This window comes from Vulpes lagopus, chromosome 23 (genome assembly GCF_018345385.1).
Source record: "Vulpes lagopus strain Blue_001 chromosome 23, ASM1834538v1, whole genome shotgun sequence".
NCBI classification, from domain to species: Eukaryota; Metazoa; Chordata; class Mammalia; order Carnivora; family Canidae; genus Vulpes; species Vulpes lagopus.
The window spans coordinates 729,920-754,691 of NC_054846.1; the positions used below are offsets into that span (position 1 = coordinate 729,920).

The following is a 24,772-nucleotide window of genomic DNA, read 5'->3' on the forward strand; positions in this document are numbered from 1 at the left end:
AGCAAGAAATATTTTAATAAATTTTCTGAAATCCAGGGATAATACGAAATTTAAATTTTGTTATAAAGCAGCCAGAGAGAAAAGAAACACAATACAAATGGGAAAACAAAGTTGATATTCACGGCCATCTCATCAAAAATAGTGTGACCCAAATAATAGTGGCACAGTGGCCTTGCAGATGCTGCTACCTCAGAGCTCCTCCTGTGCCCAGCCATGGTCAACCCCATGGTGTTCTCTGACATAACCTTGCATGGTAAGCCTTTGGGCTGATATCCTTTGGGCTGTTTCCAAACAAAGTTCCCAAGACATCAGAAAACCTTCTTGCTTGAGCACTGGGAAGTAAGGATTTGTTAATAAAGATTACTGCTTTCACAGGATTATTCTGAGATTTAAGTGCAAGGGTGGTGACTTCATGTGTACTTCCCAGGGCAACAAGTCCATCTGTGGAGAGAAATTTAGTGATGAGAATTTCACCCTGAAGCATGCATGTCCTGGTATCTTGCCCATGGCAAATGCTGAACCCGACATGGTTGGTTCCCAGGTTTTCATCTGCACTGCCAAGACTGAGTGGTTGGATGGCAAGTGTATTGTCTTTAGCAAAGTGAAAGAGGGCATGGATATTGTGGAAGCCGCAGAGCACTTTGAATCCAGGAATGGCAAGATCAAGAAGATCACCATAGCTGATTGTGGACAAGTCTAATAAATTGGACTTGTGTATTTTGTTGTTGCTTTAGATTTTATTTATTTATTCATGAGAGACACAGAGACAGAGGCAGAGACACAGGCAGAGGGAAGCAGGCTCTCTGCGGGGAGCCTGATGTGGGACTTGATCTCAGGACCCCGGGGTCACTCCCTGAGCTGAAAGCAGATGCTCAAACACTGAGCCACCCATGTGCCCTGACTTGTATTTTTTCGAAACATCAGGCCATTCTTTCTATAGCCGAGGAGCACAACTCTTCACCTTCATCAGCTTGAAATAGCCTATAATCTTTGTGCTCTCACTTCAGTTCAATGGCTTCCATATTTTCCTCATTCCCTCTAACTCTAGCTGGATTGCTGAGTTAAGGTCATGATCATGAAATAAAAACTAACAACAAAGAAGAGAATAGTGGAAGAACATCTTCAAAGTGCTGAAAGAAAAAAATAATGTGCCAAACTACAAATTTCTACACAGTATAAATATTTAAAAGTGACTGTGTAGGGGGGCAGCCCAGGTGGCTCAGCAGTTTAGCACCACCTTCAGCCCAGGGCCTGATTCTGGAGACCAGGGCTGGAGTCCCATGGTGGGCTCCCTTTGCCTGTGTCTCTGCCTCTCTCTCTCTCTCTCTCTCTCTCTGTGTGTGTGTGTCTCTCATTAATAAATAAATAAAAATCTTAAATAAAAATGACTCTGTGAATCAGTCAGGCTTGCCTCAGTCCCAGCATGGCAAGCTCCCCTCCTCCTCCCCCGCCCCCAGAAGACCAGCACAAACCCCTGTCCACACCACATCTCCCAACCAGAGTTCTGCAGGGCCTCAGTCCTGATGGAGTACCTGTCAGTTCTCATTTCACAAGACCAGAGCACACCTAGTTCAAACTCACCATATTCAGGCCAGGGACCAAACACTCCCCACAGCAAGCAAGGAGAGCCTCTGTAGACAACTTGCCTGAAGCAGAGAGTGGCCGAAGCACAGCAGCAAAGTTCACAACAGCACACAATGGAGACATTCCCTGAAGCACCAGGCTCTGGGCACTCCGTGACCGCTTCTTCATCAGTCACTACTTTGGGAAGCAGGAGACATAACTGGCTTTTATAACACAGAGAAGAAGGCAAAGCTTTAGACAAAATGCCAAGATGGAGGAATTCACCCCAAATGAAAGAACATGATAGGGCAAGTCCAGAGATTGAAACAAAACAGATGTAAATAACATGCGTGATGGAGAATGGAAAGCAACAATAATAATGATATTCACTGGGCTTAAGAAAAGAATGGAAGACATCAGTGAGACGCTTACTACAGTGATAGAAGGGTTAAAAAATAAGAAGGGATGAAGAATGTAATAAACAAGATCGGAAATAGGATCAATGCAATGAAGAGCAGCCTGGAAGAAGCAGAGGAATGAATTATTGGCATACAAAAGAAAATAATGGAAAAATAACGAAGCTGACCAAAACAGAGAAGGAAGAGGTGTGTAACATAAGACTAGACTTAGGGAACTCAGTGACTCCATTAAATGTAGTGATATTCATATTACAGGAGTTCAAGACGAACAGAGAGAAAAGGGGCAAAATATTTATTTGAAGAAATATTAGCTGAAAAGTTTTCTAATATGGGGAAGGAAATAGATATCCACATTCAGGAGCGATAGAAAATTTCCATCAAAATCAACAAAAGCAGACTCATACAAGACATGTTGTAATTAAATTTGCTAAATGTAGGGATAAAGAAAAAAATCTTAAAAGCAGTGAGACAAAAGAAGTCCTTAACTTACAAGGGAAAACCCATAAAGCTAGCTTGAAATTTTTCAACAGAAACGTGCCAAGCTGGAAGAGAGTGGCACGATATAGTCAAAGTGCTGAATGTGAAAAATCTACAGCCAAGAATACTCTATCCAGCAAAAGTATCATTCAGAATAGATGGAAACGTATAGCGTTTCCTGGATGAACAAAAACTAAAGGAGTTCGTGACCACTGCACCGGCCGTAAAGAAATAGTAAAGGAGATTCTTTGAGTGGAAAGAAAAGGCCAAAAGTGACAAAGACAAAAATGGACCAGAGAAAATCTTTAGGAAAACCAGAAAATGGGTAATAAAATGGCAATAAATATCTATCAATGGTTACGTTGAATGTAAAATGGAGTAAGTGCTTCAATCAAAAGACACAGGGTGACAGAATGGATGAAAAAACAAGACCCAAACATAAGCAGCCTAAAAGAGATTGATTTCAGACCTAAAGTTACCTGCAGATTGAAAGTGAGGGGTCAAAAAAATAATATAAAATAAAATAAAAAGAAAGTGAGGGGTTGGAGAAACAGTTATCACTCAAATAATTGTCAGAAGAAAGCCGAAGTAGCAATCCTTATGTTGGACAAAACAGACTTTAAAACAAAGTGTAACAAGAGACAAAAAGGGACATATACCATAATCAAGGCGACAGTCCAACAGAAAGTTACAACAATTGTAAATAGTTTTGCACCCAACATGGGAGCACCCAAATATATAAAGCAATAACAAACAGAAAGGAACTATTTGATACTAATACAATAATAGTAGGGGATTTTAGTGCCTCACTACATCGATGGGCAGATCATCTGAACAGAAAATCAACAAGGAAACAATAGCTTTGAATGACAGATGGGGCCAGATGGACTTACCAGATATATTCAGAACATTCCATCCTAAAACAAGAGAATACACATTCTTTTCAAATGCACATGGAACATTCCCCAGAATAGCTCACATATTAGGTCACAAAATAGGCCTCAACAAATACAAAAAGAATGAGATAATACCATGTGCCTTTCAGACCAGAGATCTTAAAAGAAAGAAAGAGAAAGAGAGAGAGAGAGAGAGAGAGAGAGAGAAGGAAAAAAAAGAAAGAAAGAAGACAGAAGAAAGAAGAAAGAAAGAAATAAAGAGAGAAAGAAAAAAGAAAGAAAGAAAAAAGAAAGAAAAAAGAAAGAAGAAAGAAAGAAAGAGAAAGAAAGAAAGAAAGAAAGAAAGAAAGAAGAAAAAAGAAAGAAGAGAAAAAGAAAGAAAGAAAGAAGAAAAGAAAGAAAAAAAAGAAAGAGAAAGAAAAAAAAAGAAAGAAGAAAGAAAGAAAGAAAGAAGAAAAGAAAGAAAGAAGAAAGAAAAAAGAAAGAAAGGAAGAAGAAAAGAAAAAAGAAAGAAGAAAGAAAGAAAGAAAGAAAGAAAAAAGAAAGAAAGAAAGAAGAAAAAAAGAAAGAAAGAAGAAAAGAAAGAAAGAAAAGAAAAAAGAGAAAGAAAGAAAGAAAAAAGAAAGAAGAAAGAAAAAAAGAAAGAAAGAAAGAAGAAAAGAAAGAAAGAAGAAAGAAAAAAAGAAAAGAAGAAGGAAAGAAAGAAAGAAAGAAAGAAAAGAAAAAAGAAAGAAGAAAGAAAGAAAGAAAGAAAGAAAGAAAGAAAGAAAGAAAAAGAAAGAAAGAAAAAGAAATGAGCCCATAGACATGGTTAGTTGCTTTTCAACAAAGACACCATGGTAACTTAATGCAGAAAGGATGGTTTTTTAATCTCAAAAATGAGCTGGAAAAGCTGATATCCATTAAAGCAAACAAACAAAAACCCCTCAACCATTTCCTCACAGTGCACACACAGAAAAATAACTTGCAATAGATCAGGAAGCTAAATTGTGAAAGCTAAAGCCGTCTACCACTTCTGAGGAGAAAAGAGACAACAGTAGCTTTGGGATTTTAAGTTGGGCACATAGTTCTTAGATGAGGCATCAAATGCATAAATCGTGAAAACGTCTATGCATGTGTGCGTGTGTGTGCATGGTATGTGTATATACGAATTGTATACATACACGTGTACATACACACAGAATTTTATTTATCTTTTTTAAAAAATTTTTATTTATTTATGATAGTCACAGAGAGAGAGAGAGAGAGAGAGGCAGAGACACAGGCAGGGGGAGAAGCAGGCTCCATGCACCGGGAGCCCGACGTGGGATTCGATCCCGGGACTCCAGGATGGCGCCCTGGGCCAAAGGCAGGCGCTAAACCGCTGCGCCACCCAGGGATCCCTTCTTTTTTTATTATTTTTTTAAATTTTTATTTATTTAGAATTTTATTTATCAAGATGAAAACTTTCTTAGTCTCAAAAGACATTGTCAAAAAAAAAAAATGAAAAGAAAATCCATACAGTGGGAGGAAATATTTGCCACACATATATTTGGAGAAAAATTATATTTCAATGAATAAAAAGTGATGGCTGGGACATGGTAATACAAACAACTCCATTACAAATAGGCAAAATATTTGTATGAACATTTCACGTCTGAAGATACACGAAAGGCCAACACGCATGTCAACAGATGTTGGGGAAATATACAATAAAACCAACGGGGCCTGTCACACACCATGAGGCAGGATTAAACTAAAAGTACCTGGAAGCAGCACGTGCCGGCGGGAATGTAGATTACGGGAATTCTCATTCACTGCCGGGGGAAATGTAAAATAGCACAACTATTTTGAAACCACAGTTTTCTAGACTTTCAGCTCCTGGCAGAGTCGAGCGCAGCCCTTACCAGGGCAGCAATGCCACGTTCCGAGGCTTAGGAAGGCAGGCGTCGACCCACGCGTGTGCGCCCGTGTCCGTAGCATCTTTCTTCCCGACCGCCCCAAGCTGGGCAGCACTAAGGTCTCGACCCGAGGGAGTGGATGAACCGCACAGTCACACGCTCCCATGCTAAGTACTTTGCATCCGGAAGGAACCAGCTGCTCATAAAAGAGACCTCAGGGACTCACCTGGAGATTATTCTGCGCAAAAAAAAAAAAAAAAAAAAAAAAAAAAAAATGAGCAAAAGAATAAACAATGTGTGATCCCATTTTAATGAGATTCTGGAAAAGGCCTAAGTAATCCGTAGTGAAAGGAGGCACGTCTGGGATGCCTGGGGCTCTGGGTGGTGGGGATGATCCTTGAGGGACTTTCCGGAACTTTCTGGCAGATGACATTGTTCTTGATCTTGCTCGTGATTATACGTTTTGATATCTGCTTGCTAGAGCTTATCAAACTGTTTATTTAAAAATCAGTGAATTTTGTTTCGTGTAAGTTGCATCCAAGAAAATGACTTGAAGGTGTCACGCCTCGGGCGGTCTTTCCGCTATTATCTCTCTTCGACTTCCCGCATAAAGTTGTTCCCTCCCGTCTTTAGGACAAACGTCAAAATATCAGATGTCCTTAGGAAAACCAAATAAGAGCGATTTCCACTATCTACCACACGCTCTTTCCTCTCCAAGCAGTATTTGAAGGGCTTCAGGCGCATCATTCGTTTTGTCTTCTCAGGGGCGCGAGGGCACGTGGACAGAAAGGCCGGGATGTTACCGATGAGGGAAGTCGCTCTGAGAAACACCCTGCAGCTTGTCCAAGGTAAAACAACTCACAAGAAGGTCTTAAATTCCAGGAGTTTGGTTTTGGAGCCTGTCCTCTTGATGACAGGAATACAAACGGATTTTGGAGATTTGCAGCAAAGATGAGAGAAGGAACAACTTGGGTACGTCTTGACTTTCAACACTATCCTCGAAATCAAATTCCTGTAAAATAGAAGCTGAAAAAACAAAACGGAACAAAAGAGCAAACCAGACCTTAATCTCAAAAGTGTTGACATTTTATAAAATATATTAAAAAAAAAAACTATTTAGTTCTGATTTACTAATGAGAAGTAACCAGTCACTTCAAGAACTCTGAATGCTTGGCCCGTGGTGGATTCCTTGGTTGCGGGATAGCACGACGGTAGGACACGCTCGCGCCTTATGACTGAGCACCTGGCCTGGGGGCGCAGCGTTCAGTTAGGGACCGTCTGCATCTGCTACCAAGAGCTGTGCTTTCGGGTTCCTGTCCCTGCCATCAGCCTGCGCTACTGCCTCCGCATCTTCAGAATCTGCTTCTCATCAGAGAAAATACTCTTCTCTTTTGAGCAAGCCCATTTTTCCTCTAAATTGGACCTACACGCAAGCATTACTCTATTTCTATTGTAGTTTGTCCATTCTGGAACTCCCCCGGGCACAGATGGCAGTGGTGGTGGTGGTGGAGGTGGTGGTGGTGGTGATGGAGGTGGAGGTGGTGGTGGTGGTGGTGATGGTGGTGGTGGTGGAGGTGGTGGTGGAAGTGGTGGTGGTGATGGTGGTGATGGTGGTGGTGGTGGGAGGTGGTGGTGCAGGTGGTGGTGATGGAGGTGGTGGTGGTGATGGAGGTGGTGGTGGAGGTGGTGGCAGTGATGGTGGAGGTGGTGGTGGAGGTAGAGGCGGTGGTGGTGCTGGTGATGGAGGTGGTGGTGGTGGTGGTGATGGAGGTGGTGGTGGTGGTGTTGATGGTGGAGGTGATGGAGGTGGTGGTGGTGATGGTGTAGGTGGTGACGGTGGTGGTGCAGGTGGTGGCAGTGGTAGTGGTGGTGCTGGTATTGGTGATGGAGGTGGTGACAGTGGTGATGGTAATGGTGGTGGTGGTGTTGATGGTGGTGATGGAGGTGGTGGTGGTGATGGAGGTGGTGGCAGTGATGTTGGTGATGGTGATGGAGGTGGTGGTGGTGATGATGGAGGTGGTGCTGGTGGTGGTGCTGGTGGAGGTGCTGGTGCTGGTGGCAGTGATGGAGGTAGTGGCGGTGATGGTGGAGGTGGTGGAAGAGGTAGAGGCAGTGGTAGTGGTGGTGGTGGTGGTAGTGGCGATGGTGGTGATGGAGGTAGAGGCAGTGGTGGTGGTGGTGGTGGTGGAGGTGCTGAGGTGCTGGTGGTGCAGGTGGTGCTGGTGGTGGTGCTGGTGGCGGCGGTGGCCCGATGGCAGGTGGGTCCCTGGTGGCTGAGCCCAGCCCCCAGCCCTGCGCCCACTGCCGCTGCCCTCCGAATCCGCTCCCCGTCGCACACCTGCCCGACCTGGGGGACACTTGCTCCCGGCCTCCGGGAGGCCTTTCCGTCGTGCGGGCCCCGGAAATGCCGCGGGCTCTGTGACCTCTGTTGAAGACGTCCCTGCGGTTTTCCCCCGGGGACATGACGCACTGGGGACGGGGACCGTGTACCTGCAGCCCTGTTTCCGGGAGCCCAGTGCTTTGTGGAGGTCGAGAAGCTTCTCCTCCACGGGCCGCCCGGACGCTTTCTCAGCTGCTGGCAGCCTCTGGTCGTTGGTCTGGGTTTCATGTCGCTCAGTAAAAGTGCGGCTCTGCGACATGAGTGACCTCGTCCCCCTCTTAGTGGAGTTTCTAGAGGTTAGAGGGGAGGAGTTATCGACAGCAACAGGCATTTTTTCATTTTAATCCCGACGAAGATACAGAGTCCTCCTACGTCCGGGTGGACAGCGCAGCGACCCGACGACCCCGCAGGCTGCCTGCTCCTCAGGGTGGGGCGCGCCGGGCCCCCTGTGGACCCCTCACCCCCTCTCCCCTCGTAACCAGCCGTCTGTCGTCCACAGTTAAGAGTCTGTTTCTTGGTTTGTGTCTCTGACCTTTTGTCCCTTTACTCATTTATTTTGGGTCTTAACTGCCACACGTGAGTGACAGCAGAGGGCTGTGTCTCTCGGGTGGCCTCGATCCCGCGGCCTTGCGCTCTGAGCCCCGCGAGTCATCGCTGATGGCGAGAGTCGTTCCTGTTTAGGGCTCAGGACGCCCCACTGCAGGCGCATCCTGCCCCTGGGCCCCGGGCCCGGACACCTGCTGCCTCGTGTCCTGCCTGTTGTGGGAAGTGCTGCTGTGGGCCCGGCGGGCGCGTCCCCCGAAGGGGGGCTGTGGTGGTCCTCGGGGAGGCCTGGCCCCGCAAGGCCGGGGGGCTCGACCGCGCCCCGTGGGAGCCCCATCCTGCTGTCCCGCGCGGCCTGCAGGCTGCTCCCGTGTCCTCGGCCTCCCCGCGCCCGTCCCCTCGTGTGCTGTCGGCTGCGGCCCCTCAGCGCTGTGAGGCGACCTCTCCTCGTGGTTTGAGGGGCAGGTCCCGGCGCTGAGCGAGGAAGACCTGGCCCTGTGTCCGCGGGCCACAGCCCCTTTGCACAATGTCTGTTCATGTTTCGTCTGTTCTTTCACTGGGTCATCCGTCTCGGGGACTGAGTTCTGTAGGACCTTCATGTACCTCGATGTCAACGCTCCCTCAGGTGCGTCATCTGCAGACGCCTTCGTCCACGCTGGAGGCCACCTCACAGTATTGCGCATCGTGTCCTCCGTGGTCCACAGCCTTTAGCTTTGACGCGGTCCCAGCTGCTCTGTTTGCTCTTGTTCCCGCCCCGGGACACGGCCCGAGGAAGCCGTCGCTGTGTCGAAGGCGTCACTGCCCGCGCTCTGGTCTGCGACTGTGACGGGTTCAGGTCTCACCCGTGGGGCTTCCATCCGCTTGAATTCACCTGAGCGTGGTGCCAGAGGGGGGTCGGCCGCCCTTCCGCATGCAGCTGTCCACCGTCCCAGCACCGTCTGTTGGAGGGACTTTTCCCCATTGCATGTTCCTTCTTGCTTTGTCACAGGGGAGTCGGCCCTACAGTCACGGGTCCATTTTGGGGTTTGCTCCTCTGTTCCAGGACGCCCGGTAACTGGGTGGAGAATGGGCCCAGCTTTAGGAACAGTCTCCCTGAGGCCCGGCAGGAGGCCACGTGTCCCTGAAGTCCTGCCCCCACAGCTGGCTTTGTGTTTAGGCTGGGGCGGGGGGGGGGGCTGCTCCCTCATTTTTGTAGAAATCCCCCAACGGGCTCTGAACTCAGTACGAACAGATGTGCCCACCTGCCTCGGGCACTGGGAGAGCTTCCCTCTCGGGGCAGCTGTGGCCTCTTTCAGGCCGCAAGCCTGTGGTCACCCCCAGGGCCCACCAAGCGCCAACCCAGGCGACCTCTGAAGCTCCAGGGTCCACGTCCCACTGGTTTCACCAGCGTAGAATTTGGCCTCTTTGGTCCTTACAAACCAACCGGAAGGGGCATCCGTCTTCCCCGTGTGAGGTCGAGCCGTGCGGGCCTGCTTCCCCGCCTGCTCCATGCACACGGCGCCCTCCTCCTCCGGGCAGTCTTCCCCCACCTTTCCGGCTTTTCCCACCTTTCCATGCAGCTTCTTCTCTAGATTTAGTCGTGGAGTCCCTTCGGCCAGTCTCCAGACCACTGCCCGGGCCGCTGGCTTGGGGCTGGGGGCTGTCTAGGTGTGAACCTGGTGGGCCTTGGCTCAGGGCCTCCCACTCTGCCACCTGCCGCAGATCCTAGCTTGTGTAGCAAACGTCTTAATGTCAGTGCTGACATATACCAAATGTCTAAGAGATTTATTTTTAAATTCCTTTATTTCAGTGTAGTTGATACGTAACGTAGGGACACCACGGGGGGCCGCCCGGCCCGGAGCGCTGGCCTCGCTATGGCCTCCACTGAACAGGGCACAGTTGCTTGGCAGGGAAAGTGGGGAGTGACCCCGTCCTGGGCGCTGATGGAGCAGGTGGGCCCTGAGTGACCCCGTCCTGGGCGCTGATGGAGCAGGTGGGCCCTGAGTGACCCCATCCTGGGCGCTGATGGAGCAGGTGGGCCCTGAGTGACCCCGTCCTGGGCGCTGATGGAGCAGGTGGGCCCTGAGTGACCCCATCCTGGGCGCTGATGGAGCAGGTGGCCCCTGAGTGACCCCGTCCTGGGCGCTGATGGAGCAGGTGGGCCCTGAGTGACCCCATCCTGGGCGCTGATGGAGCAGGTGGGCCCTGAGTGACCCCGTCCTGGGCGCTGATGGAGCAGGTGGGCCCTGAGTGACCCCGTCCTGGGCGCTGATGGAGCAGGTGGGCCCTGAGTGACCCCATCCTGGGCGCTGATGGAGCAGGTGGGCCCTGAGTGACTCATCCTGGGCACTGATGGAGCAGGTGGGCCCTGAGTGACCCCGTCCTGGGCGCTGATGGAGCAGGTGGGCCCTGAGTGACCCCATCCTGGGTGCTGATGGAGCAGGTGGGGCCCTGAGTGACCCCATCCTGGGCACTGATGGAGCAGGTGGGGCCCTAGGTGACCCCGTCCTAGGCGGTGATGGAGCAGGTGGGGCCCTAGGTGACCCCGTCCTGGGCGCTGATGGGGCAGGTGGGGCCCTAGGTGACCCCGTCCTGGGCGCTGATGGAGCAGGTGGGCCCTGAGTGACCCCATCCTGGGCGCTGATGGAGCAGGTGGGCCCTGAGTGACCCCGTCCTGGGCACTGATGGAGCAGGTGGGGCCCTGAGTGACCCCGTCCTGGGCGCTGATGGAGCAGGTGGGCCCTGAGTGACCCCATCCTGGGCACTGATGGAGCAGGTGGGCCCTGAGTGACCCCGTCCTGGGCGCTGATGGAGCAGGTGGGGCCCCCGTCACTCACACACACAGGCCAGCAACAGCCACCAAGGCTCTCAGCACTACACAGTCCCTCGTTTGGTGAATTTATGTGTTTTTTGAGTGTCTTCATGGACATACATCCCTGAAAAGTCCAATACTGTGCACATTTTCATTTTGGGAATTGCTCGTGAGTGACTCTCGCTTTGAGGATATTATAAAATTAATTGAGTTGCCTGGTTTCCTCACTTGCTGGCACGTGGAGGTGGTTTGTCATCAGCAAACACTGCCGGATCCAACAACACGAGATCCAACATGGGCCCGTGTCTCCCCAAGTTGAACGTACCCAGCATTCAGGATTTTAGCTTCTGGTATGAAAGTTTCAGTTATTAAATGAAGAAGTTGTGTAAATATAAGATATTAATGAATCCTAGGGATTGGGATGGTGTCTCCACACGGTATTTCATGGCATGCATGGTTGTGCACTCTCTTTTTTCCCATTTTAACCCCTATTCTTCAATCCCAATAATTCTCTGAGTTCATGTATTATTATAAAATATATAGTGTTATTTTTTTTATTTGTGTTTTATGAATAACTTGCTGAGAGGCACCTGGCTGGCTCAGTTGCTTAAGCATCTGCCTTGGGCTCAGGTCATGATCTCAGGGTCCTGGAATCAAGTCCTACTCCAGGCTGCCTGCTCAGTGCGGAGCCTGCTTCTTCCTCTTCCTCTGCCCGTCTGTGTCCCCTGCCCCTGGTCTCATGCTCTCTCTCTCTCTCTCTCTTGCTCTATCTCAAATAAATAAATAAAATCCTTAAAAAATTATACTGAATTTCTGATGTAAACTATTCGTGAGATGAAAACGTATAAACCTATACAGTTGGAATCATGTAGTGGTGTAGCCTCCTGATTTGTGGACGACAAAAAAATCACCTCCAGTTATAGTGATCAAAAACATCATGAACTATAAAATCACATAATAATACATAAATAAATAATGCGCAAAGTGCGTAAGTAGAAGGATATTTAAGTGATATGCAGCACATTGTAAGGATGCCTTCGAGCTTGTTTGCAATCACAATGAAATGCCTGCGGCAAATTTGGGGTGGAGTCTTGACTTCCAAAGAAAAAAGAACAAAACATCTGAAATCTGTGAAGGAAAGTTCCTTCTCAGCAGGACACTATAAAGGATCAACTGCGAGTTGATGAAGGCTGAGGGCGTTGTCCTTCACGTGGCATAAAACATTCATGTCCGTTCATTGATGTGCACGTATATTCCAAGAGAAGAAAAACTATTAATTATGTGCCTTTATAGAACGGAGATGTTAAGTATTTTAATTAATTCAGATTTACCAATGACTGTCTCCAAAAGAACGTTTCCCGACCACAGTAACATGATTAACGCAAGTGTGACGAGTGCTAGATTAATTAATAATTTCTGACAATTTATCTCGAATTGATATCAGTCACACGTTTTAAGGATGCATTAATTATCATTACGTAATTACAAAAAATATTTTTTTTAGTTTTTATTTATTTATGATAGTCACAGAGAGAGAGAGAGGCAGAGACACAGGCGGAGGGAGAAGCAGGCTCCATGCACCGGGAGCCCGACGTGGGATTCGATCCCGGGTCTCCAGGATCACGCCCTGGGCCAAAGGCAGGCACCAAACCACTGAGCCACCCGGGATCCCTAATTACAAAAAATATTAAAGAACATAGGACAGACTCTCGTACGGATTTATTTCATTAGAATTAGCACTGGTTGGGTAAAGCAGACCATAATCAATGACCAATCGTTTTAGTGTCTAACGCAGACTTTTTATTATCGTAGATCTGTGTCATAGAGACCTAATTTTCATCGTTAAAAATCTCTTTATGATGTTTTCAGGTTTCAGAAGTGGAGACTCTTCAGTTCAGTGCAACGTGAGTGTCGGGGCATCCGGTGAGGGGTGTGAAGGGATCCGCTGAAGAGCCAACGTCCTTTTCGGAATCCAGCTCGGCGTTTCTGGCCCCTTTTCCTGAATCTGAGTGAAGTCGCGTCAGGGAACCAGGGGTCTCGCTCTCAGCCCCCTCAGGATCCTGGTGGTGCACGTGCACGGGGCCGTGGCGTCCTGCGTGTGATGCTGCCCCGGGCAGCCGGGGAGGGCCCGGCAATGCAGAGGCTCCAAGCGGGGCAGCCGGTGCCCTTCCCACGGGGCTCCCGCCTTTAACAAGCGTTTTCGCCTTGCAGCACGGCTGGCAGCTACAGCTGTGTCCCAGCATTCAGCTCTGTGCCCTGATGGGAAGGCCAGACCCTCGGAGTGAATTCGACCTTTGTGGAAAACAACAACAACAACAACAAAGTAGTGAGACCTGCTAATATTGGTGAGAACCTACTAGTCATGTGCTACAGACCGCACAGCCGGAGCTGACACAACCGGGATGTGACCGCGAGGGGGCTGGCATTACAGTGTCCTCAGGGAAAATACAAATGTTCTTAAAATGTCCAGTCCACCCTTTTTTTCTCAAGTGTGCCAGACAGCTTATACATATATATATATATATATATATATATATATATATATATATATTTTTTTTTTTTTTTTTTGTACAAAATGAGGTTCGGTAATCAAAACAGGCAGGAAACACGGGACTAAAAATGACACGTCCTTTCTTCAGGTCATCTCAATTTTCAACGTACAAGTGCAGTGTTGATCTCTAAGAGGGATACCTTGGGTGCACCGCAGGCATCCTGCAGGCCCAGCCCACCGCAAGGAGGTGGCCACCACCGTAAAGGAAGGCGAATGAGTCTCTGGGTCTCCCAGTGCGCACAGAAGTCACCTTTACACTATACCACATCCGTTAAGTGTGCAATGACATGATGTCTAACAATATAATGTACATAAGTTAGTTAAAAATAATTTGTTGCTAAGCTAATGCTATCAAAAAAAAAAAATAAAAATAAATAAGGGGATACCCGGGTGGCCCAGCATTTTAGCACCTGCCTTGGGACCAGGGCATGACCCCAGGGTCCTGGGATCGAGTCCCATGTCGGGCTCCCTGCATGGAGCCTGCTTCTCCCTCCTCCTGTGTCTCTGCCTCTCTCTCTCTCTCTCTCTCTCTCTCTCTGTGTCTCTCATGAGAAAATAAATTTAAAAAAATCTTAAAAAAAACACCATTAAAAATAAATAAACAAACAAACTACTGCTATCACCTGAGCATTCAGTGAGTCATAATTACAGGTCAGGCATCACCGTAACAAAAATTCAAAAAAGCTCGAAATGGTGTGAAAATCATCAAAATGTGACACTGGACTATGAAATAAGTGAATGCTATTGGAAAAAATGGCACCGATACACTTGGTCTAAGCGGGATCGCCACAAACGTCCTATTTGTTAAAAAATAAATAAATAAATAAATAAATAAATAAATAAATAAATAAAATTAAAAAAATTAAAAAAAAACAATGTCCGTGAATCACAAGAAAACTAGGCACGCCTGCAATACACAGACCCCTGAGTCTTTCCCCTCAATCTGAAAGGCCATCTCTGTTGTTGATGGTTAACTCCTGTGAATTTTTCAAAATGAGTAGCTTGTTTTTAGAGTCCTCCACTTTGACCAAGTAATTGAGTGGAAAGCATAGAGATTTGCTGCGTAGCCCACTCGCGCCCGCACCCCGCTCCTCCCTCCCCCTGGCAGCATCCCTGGGCGTCAGCATGGCCCGGTTACCGTGATGGATGAATGGATACTGATATTACGGCCACATCATTACGAACTGAGTCTGGGGCTTCCACCGGCTGCCCCCTCAGGGCTGCCCGGTTCCCCGGGGTTGTCTGACAACGTCCGGCTGCCACGACCCCACAGAGAACAGCCCCTCACGTGGGTGCCCCCTTTGCCACATCCGCTCCTCCCTCCTCCCTCCCCTCTCCCCTGCAACTCTTGCCAACCCCCAACCACTTGTCTTTTCCACCCATCGCCTTCCTATTAATTTTGACCTTTTCCAGAAAGTCCCGTAGTTCAAGTCGTGTAACACGTGGCCCTTTCACAATGAATCCTCCATTGAGCAAAACATGCTTTGTTGTCTCCACGTGGTTTGATGTCCATATCCTCTTTTTTGCTTGGTAGTCCTAAAAGGCCCCTAAATCGTCCAGTAATATCCCATCGCTCGCACAGTTTATCCTCTCAACTACTGGAGAACGTCTTGGCTCTTTCCAGTTCCCGACACTCGTGAATAAAGCTGCTCTAAACATTGTTATGGGGTTTCTGCGTGGAAATAGGTTTCCACCTCCTTGGGTAAATGCCCGGGGAGGCAGCGGCTCCATGGCCTGGTGAGGCCCTGTTTGACTTTGTGAGAGGCTCCAACTGTCCTCCCGGTGGCTCTACTAGTTTGTGTTTCCTACTGGCAGTGAACGGGCGTCCCCCTGGCCCCGTGTCCTGACCAGCGTTTGCTGTGTTAACATTTGGGGATTTTAGACATTCTGATAGGCTGTGGTGTATCTCAGTGTTTTGATTTGCAGTCGCCTAATAACATATGACCTGGAACACCTTGGGGTCTATGTATTTCCGCCTGTATAATCTCCGGCGAAGCGCTCTTGAGATGCTTTGCCCATTTTTTAAGATTATTTCTGTTTGTTTTTCATTGTTTGTTGTTTGTTAACATTTAATTCTTTTTTTAATGTCTTGGGTACAAGTCCTCTATCAGAGATGCATTTTGCAAATATTTTCTGCAAATCTGTAGCTTGTTCATGGTCTCGCTCTATAAGCTTTTAAGTAACCAAATATAATCTAAGCAGATAGTGCTTTGCGTTTATTTATTGGTGTTTTACTCTGCACGGTCTACACTCGTATGCGTTTGGCTTCAATCAGCAGCAAGTCCGCTTTAAAATGAAGTAATGAAGTATATTTAGTGTTCTGTGCTCACTCGCACCTAGAAACTAGGGGAGCGGCTGCCTTTGCTCCCTCAGGCTGCTCGGCCGCATTCGTCACCCGCTACACCACGTGTGCTGCGTTATTACAGATGACGGGTTCAGTCAATCTGTAGAGTGACCCTGAGAGTTATGAGATATCACGTATATTCTGCAAAAATGTAAAACAGGTTCCGAATACGTTTAACGTATTTGTCCAGAATTTAAAAATTGATGATTGGTGTATTTGGGAATTAAGCTTACCCTGCATGGTTTCGAAGACCATGTGTTTTTAGCCATGCTAGCATGATTTGTTTGTTTTTTTTTAAGATTTATTTTTATTTATTTATGATAGACGTAGAGGGAGAGAGAGAGAGGCAGAGACACAGGCAGAGGGAGAAGCAGCTCCACGCTGGGAGCCCGACGTGAGACTCGATCCCGGGACCCCAGGATCACACCCTGGGCCAAAGGCAGGTGCGAAGCCGTGGAGCCACCCAGGGCTCCCCCTGCTAGGATGATTTCAACGAGTTTTTCCAGTATTCACATAAGAACCATTTTTAAGGGGAGGAACAATATGCTCGGCCGGCATACCAGGCCCCTTGGTCACCAGTGATTAGCTGCAATGATGGATATCTAATGTCTTGTTTATTTAAACCACCATTTAGACCACCATTTCCCACCACTGTCTTGGAGGTTATAAGGCTTAAATAGTGCATGTGAGGTGTTGGCACATTCTTGTCTCATGGTAAGAACTCTATAAATCGTGGACATTCCTGCAACTACTAGCATCATGGTCATTATCACTGCTTTAATTTTAAATGCCATTACTAAAAAAAAATTAAAAAAATTAAAAATTAAAAAATCAAAAAAATTAAAAGTACATTATTTTTAATTTTGTTCCTTGCAGAATGTGATACTTTGAGCAAACCCATCACCTCGTCAGTACTTCTGGTTGCTCAGAGTAGAAGGGGTCCTCGGATACAAGTCCCCTCACAGGGCTGCTGCCGTATTTAAAGTGGGTAACGCGTGCAATTGATTCCGTGGAATAAAAGACACGAGGTCTCTGCTCAAGGAGGGTAGTTTATCTCCTCTCCTCTCTCCCTTGGAGGGTGTTTACCTGCTGCTTTCCGGGGGTTGCCAGGCATGTGTATGATCTGATTACTGATACTGAGGAGCTCACTTTCCTTCCCTTTCCGGAACATAATACATTTTTTTTTTTTGACATTTCAAACTGGTAAATGACTCCTGTCCAGATGAGATAAAATATATATTTTTTGGTTGTGTCCAAGGTCCAGGGTAAATCCTTGGGCAAAAATAAATAAATAAGACCTTTGCATCTGTCAGTGTAAACCTAGAAGGTCACATTCTAGCGATTTCTATATCCATTTTGGTGGACATCAAGTAGCAGCAACTAAAAAAATTGTCAAAAAAAATAAAAGTGTTGATGGAAAGAAAAGGAGTTGCTAACATAAGATAGAACGAGCTTCCACACTTCTAAAACGTAGCGTGGAGACAGAAATAGAAATCTCTTCTGCAAATATATTGATACTTATGTTGTTCGTAAGTAATGATTTATTCACTCAAATCTTCCCAGTCTCCCTCTGACCCTACAGCCTGGAGACTTTCATCATTTCCAGGGTTTGGTGATAGGGTCTCTATTAACGTGTCCTCTCTAGATTCCAGGATGAGTTCCGCTTCCTTAAGGTCAAACTCCCTTCTCTCCCTTCTCTTTCCCATGCCATTCTCCGTGACGTACTAAAATACCAGGTTATGGGTCTCACTTCCGCTGTCTCTCGTCATCTCTCCAAGATCAAAAGTGTAAACGAGAGATAAGTGAGAAGAAGCAAATGAGAGGAAACGAACTCTGGTCTTATTTGAGATGTTGGGAGAAAAAGGAACTATTGGTGAAGGAGGCTGACTGCAGACTTTTCAGAAGAAATAATCAATCAAATTTTATGTCAAAAAAATACACACACACACACACACTGTTTAGGGACCGGCCAGTCAGTGTTACGTTCCTTTCTTTTAGCTCCGACAATGTAATTCATTGACTCAGGGAGTGTCTGGTGGAGCCTGCTCTACGCCAGCACCGGACCCAGGCGGTCGACTTCGGGGCTCACTCTTGGCCGTAGCGGGTACTGCCTTCCACGACGGCTGGGGGTAGGCACGTCTCTCCAGCGCAAACATTAGTGCTTCGTGGGCAAAGCGTAGCAGTTTATTCACACGCTTCATACTTTGCAAAAACTGAAATCAACCTGAATGTCCAACTAAACTGGAGAGAGGTTTTTTTTTTTTTTTTTTTTTTTTACCACCAAGCCGTTTGTTACATTCAATAATTCAAGCACTAAAATGGATATGGGTTCTTAACTTTCTGGTTGATTCTTTAACACACCACATGTAAGAAGACTGTTCCTAATCAGTCTTCCCTCCAGTTACGTGAGCTCAGCCTCCGTAAATATCATATCTCATAATTTAGTCAATTCGGATCATATGATAGTAGACATAATTTGCAAGAATCAGAGAGATAACTTATGTGAATTTGCATCGGAAACCCTCAACAGGGCATATTGTAAGGCGTTATGTCATCATTACCTTAAAAAGCAACAGCTAATCACTCAAATGGCAATAAAAATCTCAAAAATACTTCCCACCAGCTCCGTGATGATTTGTTGAAACCCCAAGGCACGGGACTTCCCTTATGGGAAACAAAGTTCTGTTGAGAATCATTTACGGGCTTTGCTCCACACGGGGCAATACAAAATCTCCTCTATCTTGCTCTTTTGACTATCTAGAAAGGGGAGTTTTATATTTTTTTTTTTTTTTTTTTTTTTTTTTTTTTTAAATTTTTTTTTTTTTTTAATTTTATTTATTTATGATAGTCATACAGAGAGAAAGAGAGAGAGGCAGAGACACAGGCAGAGGGAGAAGCAGGCTCCATGCACCGGGAGCCCGACGTGGGATTCGATCCCGGGTCTCCAGGATCGCGCCCTGGGCCAAAGGCAGGCGCCAAACCGCTGCGCCACCCAGGGATCCGAAAGGGGAGTTTTATATTTTTTGCCACCAAGGGTGCTCAAGGATAAAATAAGTCATTTTCGCAAGTGCTTTATTGGTGAGGAATTGATGTGTAAGAGCTGTAACGGAATCGAAAAAAATAAATAAATGAGAATAGTAGATTCTGCAACCAGAATGAGACCAGAAGCACAGAATAAGGCCTCTCTGGTTCTCTGCTGCATGTTCTCCTCCGACTCTGCTTATTTCCCATGAGATCAGCCCTTCCGAGCCGGCGGCCTCCCCGCTTGCTGTCGCCCAGCTCTCTTCTGCCAACTGCGACCTGGAGCCCGTGAGGGCTCTGGCAGGGGACTGTGCGCGGCTGAAGGCCGGAGGGTCAGGCCTGGCCCCCGCCTGCACGGACGCTCCGCAGCCTTCTCTGCTTCTCCTTCCCAGGCCTGCAAAGCGACCAGAGCTAATCAACCCGGAAACGAACTCTGACTGTCCAGACGGTAATTGATTGATTGATTGATTGATCAACCGATTGATTCCCAGGACGATTTGTTGTCATTAAGGATTTGCTGACTATGCTTCTGGCCTGTGGGAATAGCCCAGACCATTAACCTCGGACAAACATCGATTCTTACAAATTCGGGAAAGACGTCAGCCTGGGGATTTCAGTGTGAGGTCACAGCATTTATTTCAGGATATGGGGGTGATTGTTGGTAGTAGGTACGACCGTCCTTTTTCTCAACCATTCTCTTGCTGCTTCGGAAAGCATTTTAAAAAACAAAAAGATGTTTTTGTTTTTTTTTTAACAAAGAGAAAACATGTATTTTTCAGCTTTGAATTTTCCCTAAGGCTTCTATGAAAATTGAGCAGACATTCGGATATAATTTATTGTTTCCTTGTTAAAAAATTTTAAAAAACTGTTTCATAGATAATACGTGTTAATAATCTGGAGCCGCGGCCTCCTTGTGTGGTATCAATTCTCAATTTTAATGCGAGAAGCAAAGCTGCAGAACGCAGTCCTCCCTGTGTAAACCCGATTTACGTGCTCGGCCAGGCAGCACGTCAGGATGCAGAGGAAGGGGCGGACGTGAGCCATCCTAGACCCTCATCGTTTGGTCCCCCGAGGGGAAGTTAATCGGGGATCTCCTGGATCGTGCTCCGTCAATTACTGGTAGTTTTTTCCAACCTCAGTTTTTTATTTGCATTTGTAAAAATACGTGAACTTCCTACAAAAATGAAGTTTTTCATAATCCCACTGAGACACTGTTCCACTTCCTCGCCTTTCTTAGGAAATTTCACCGGAGGGTGTCCCATGGTTTGTATCACTTTCCTGTTATTTAACCCAAACATTGTGCCTGCCTGCCTTTTACATCTCTGCCCTTCTCTCCAAACTGTAATGTTTTAAAGTCGTAAATTGTTTCCCAGTCTTTAGATTCTTTTGTTGGTCTCAATATTTTTTTTTTTTAAATCTGTCTTCATTCAGCACCGAGTCCCTCTCTGTCACCAATTCTTCTTCCCTCTCGTCGTTTGAAAAGGCCCATATTGGATCCCTGCTTCAGATGCTCCCTGAATCTGTCTCTGCTTTCAGTTTTCCGCCTTCCTCGCCTTCCCGTTTCCCCCCCTCTGTCTTCCCGGCCTCTGGGAGCCTCTCCTGCTGCCACAGGACTTGAGCCAGCGCCGTCCGTGGCCACCTCCTTCCGCACCTGTCGGTCAGTCCTGATCGTCAGCACCGCACTTCCGAGGCCTGCGGGCCATTCAACGTGAGGAATTTATTAGTAGTGTTTCATGTAAAACAGCATTTTTATTATCTGTACCATAAATAAATTTTTCCTTTAGATCCCTGCCCCCTACTGTTTTTTTTAAACATCAACACCTCCACTTTCCACCAGTTCCCTAATTATTAGAAACCTTGACTTTATCTCCGCTGCCTCGTCTGGGTCCATGCCCACATCCCACTGAACACGGATCCTATTATTCCTGTGCCCCTAACATTCCCTATCTCCTATAACTGGGTCCCTACTTCCTAGAACATTTTAATATTCCACCCATAACTTTTCCTCTTCCGGTGATTCACATAATGTGGCCAAGTTTGTTTTATTGAAAGTATAATCCGAAAGTTGTATTTTGGCTTTAACACATAAACACATACATTTTAAGTATTTTTTTCATATTTGCCTAACAAAATGGACATTTATTCAAAAGTATGTATTTTCCAAATATTTATAAAAATCAGGAAGTCTCCTATCGTATTTTTCAGCATCATAATTCCTGCTCATTAAAATTTTAATCCTTTGGAGAAATATTTACCTTGAAATGTCATTTAAACTCTAACAGCTTAAAATAAAAAAAAGAAAAGAAAAAAAAAAGAAAAAAAAAGAAACTCTAACAGCTTCAAATTAACTATTATTTTTTGTTTATTTCAAATAACATTTTGAAACCCCAGGGAGGCATTTCGTCATTGCAGTATTTTTATGGGAACAGGAAAAGAGAAGTGGATCTTTAATTAGAAATATTAAATGTGGAGAAATTAATTATATGCTTCATTGTGATTCATGTACCAAATATAGCATTCACCTAGGGGACTATTTTCAATATTGCTATTGCAGAATTATGAAAAATACAATTAATGTAGTCCTCTGTAATGTATTTCTGTGGCTTCTTAAGAAATCATCTAGTTTGTGATATCACTAAGATTTACAACAATATCCATAGCTATTTACATCCAGTTTCCAAAAATCAGTATTTTGGGGTTCAGAAACGAGGTAGAAATGTTTCAGTCTGTTACTTGTACAAAAGGAGATTGGCCAACACTGAAAATATTTCATATATTACCTTTGCAGGGGTGCTCCTTTTCTCCCAACAAACTATAACTTTATTCCATTTGTATGTCAATTTACGTGAGTCTTTCACAATTATGACTTTTATACAATTGGAAAAATAGTGAATTGTGGACCTCGTATCAGAGCTAGAAAATGATTCTCTCATAATACAGGTTTCCTTCTGTATTTGCCTCTTGCTGTTTCCAGCCCCATTTCCATGTGTGGCCAGAATTATTGAAAAATAATCTTCTTGCATTGGCCCAGAGAAGGAGGCCATTCCCTTCTACAGTTAATGTTTCACCAGGATTATGGGATATTTTTATCTCTAGATGGCAGCTTGTGTGTTTTGTATTTAAGATCATAAGTTCCTATACCCCGAGATTATCTCTCTCTCTCTTTCTGCATCGGTCTCTTTTCCATGGGCTACGATGCTGCACTGCTCATAGTTGCTTGATTAAGTGTTCACTGGATGAACAAACTCGGGATTTAAATCCAATACTCTCATTTTTTCCCTCTTTTTGATTTTGTGTATTCCAGGTGATGGCAGTAAAGAACTTTTGCTGTAGTTGCAAGAATAAAAGGGCAAAGCTCAAACACCTCAACTTTTCCCATCCAAGAAATCAATAGCCCCCTACCTGCCAGGTGACACACACACCTACTTAGACCTACACACCCGCCACAGTCACACTGAGATACACGCAAAGGAGCGGACAGTCATTGGACGGCGTATCGGCTCATCCTGGTAAATAATAAGTCACGTGTGTGTTTTCATTCGATGTCTCATCTGTTTCTAGCGTATGACATGTTTTAGCCCGAGGTTCAATTCATTTATATGACCTGATGAGCTACTAGAAATGTTTATACTCCACCTAAGGGCATTTTGAAGTGCACCTGGATGAAAATAATGTATGGTACGTTCAGGGGGAGATGAGACCTCAATTAAACCCTTTAGTTCGAATTTGCCATGTAGGGCAGATGGCACCAGAGCTGTTGTGTCAATGAGCTTTTCAGCCTTGAGAACGTCAGGTGGAATTGCCACAGATAAGGCACCGAGGAGGCAGGAGCGGTACAGAAGATGCCTAACACGAGAACGGTGGACTGACTCATAAACACCGCAGAGAATGAATGAATTTTGGTGCTTTTTTGACCAAAGTATTCACACAAGTATCTTTTGACCACTTTTCTAAACAAAGAAGCAATTGCCCTGAATTTGTGTATTTGCTAGTGAACGTAGGTACAATAACGATCATAAGAAAGAAAAGGGGTAGAATATTACTGCTCATCGATATCGACAAATACACTTGGATTTTTCTCTGCGGTCAATCCTCCAGGTTGGTTTGTTTTTTTTTTTTTTCCAGGTTGGTTTTTATAAAATCCCTTGCTTCTTACAGAAATGAAACTCTAGAAGGCTTCATTATAACTGCTCAAGGTTTTGTGGCTGTCGGACCTTTCATACACTGTCCTACTAATAACGTCCAGCTTTGATCATTCTAGCTCTGGAGCCGAAATGCCCAAGACTCAAAAACGCTCCATGACTTGCTTCACAGCAGAGAGCTTCCCCGGAAGACCCGGAAATAAAACCCGACCCTTCCCGTGGTCTCTCCCGAATCATGCTTTGCTTTTTTGATTGTGACCAAGTAGAGAAACAACAGCCGGTGCCGTTGCTTATTGTGGCCGGATCCTCCTCTCAAACAAGGTTTCCGTCGGGCTGAGAGAGAACGTGCCAACTCTGCGGCCTCGCCGCCCGGGATGCTGGTGCTCCGGAGCCCTGGGATTCCAGAAGGTTCACTAGAAAGGTCGCTGCTCTTCTCCCCGTCAAGCCATTCTCATTGCGGCCCTTGTTAGCGTTTAAAATGTGACTGCTTCTGTTCTGGCTTTTCTCGGGAAAACCTCGGAACCTCTCATCAAACATGCGTGTTAGTGTCCACCACAGGGAGGATGTCTACCTTCTTCTTTAAGTCCCTCTTCTTCAGCATTATGCGCCCTTTAAGTCTTTTAAAATCTAATTTTGAAAACTGGCCACTCTTCTCCACGCATGAGCACCTTAACTAAGGAACAATGTGAGAAACTCAGAAATGAACTATATTTTGTAAGGTTTCCCTACGGAATATTTAAAAAAAAATAAGTATATTATATATGTGAAATATAGGACTTATGTACACACACTTCAAATTGCTCTCTGAGGTTTTAAATTCTACCAAAACAATATAATATAATCAGGGGAGCAAGAAAAATCTCTCACAGCCCACGTGTTAAATGGTCATTGAATCGTACCCTTGGAAGACTAAACTACGTAAATGGGTATGAGTGAACAACGAGAATAGCCACAAAAAAACTGATAATACAGGAAAAACTAACGGTGATTAGCTTAATTTTAAAATAACATACAATTCTTTGCCTGCTAAGAATTATAAAAGCAGTTTTAGGAAGCTGGGAACATTATCCAATGTCCGTTCATCCAATACCATATTCACCCAAAGTCCCACTAGCTTTTCAATTGGAATGTAAATGTTTATTATGATTTTTAACTAGGTGTTAAAAAGTAATCATCGTTACTGAACTATATAACTTAAATCAAGCAAATACTTTGCTTTCCTCTATTGGGTACTCTCTTTGCACTCTGCCCCCCTCCCAAAATGCACATAAATTGAGAGCTATAGACCTCCTGGTTGGTTTGCTGAAAAGATTAGAGCAACTTGTATGGTTAGAGGAATAAGGTAATGATTTTGGGATCAGCCCACACGACTTTGTGACATAGAGGGAGTCTGTAAAATTTTCCTGCTTTTTACTAATTGGATCTTTTACATTTTTTTTATACCAATTGTAGTAAAAACGGTTGTGGCTGGCGAGCCAGCTTGGACACCGTCACCCCCGAGGCCGGTGACCCTGGCACAGGACTTGGCTTGCGTTGGTCTCCGCTCCCCACCGCTGGGCTGTGTCTCAACGGGGCAGGCCTGTGGCACCTCCCTACACATCCCTTTGCTGCTTGTGTCTTGACCTTGACCCTTGCTCGCCTCCGGGGCCCGGGGGCCCTGCCACGAGTCATTTCGCGCGTGGCGTGGAGCAGCCATCAGGCCACTGGCGCCTACGGGCCTGCAGCAGGTGCGGGTCCCCCGAGGAAGCTCGAGGCCCTGAGGGGT

At 45.9% G+C, this 24,772-nt stretch overlaps 1 protein-coding gene and 1 pseudogene across 1 annotated transcript in view; both read left to right on the plus strand.

Annotated features, from left to right (window-relative positions):
• The first annotated feature begins 213 nt into the window (after positions 1-213).
• On the plus strand, positions 214-700 carry LOC121481658 (annotated as a pseudogene).
• Positions 701-2,809: 2,109 nt separating this feature from the next.
• LOC121481372 overlaps positions 2,810-24,772 on the plus strand; it is a gene marked incomplete at its 5' end in the record, with an annotated part of 103,656 nt that continues 81,693 nt past the window's right edge. Inside the window, 16 exon segments of the mRNA XM_041738669.1 lie at positions 2,810-2,830; positions 2,832-3,204; positions 3,207-3,263; positions 3,266-3,493; positions 6,000-6,103; positions 7,063-7,143; positions 7,279-7,368; positions 7,449-7,624; positions 8,297-8,623; positions 8,784-8,993; positions 10,540-10,748; positions 12,819-12,872; positions 12,926-13,080; positions 19,079-19,313; positions 20,402-20,573; positions 24,460-24,734. Of these exon segments, the coding sequence (XP_041594603.1) occupies positions 2,810-2,830; positions 2,832-3,204; positions 3,207-3,263; positions 3,266-3,493; positions 6,000-6,103; positions 7,063-7,143; positions 7,279-7,368; positions 7,449-7,624; positions 8,297-8,623; positions 8,784-8,993; positions 10,540-10,748; positions 12,819-12,872; positions 12,926-13,080; positions 19,079-19,313; positions 20,402-20,573; positions 24,460-24,734 (2,767 nt within the window).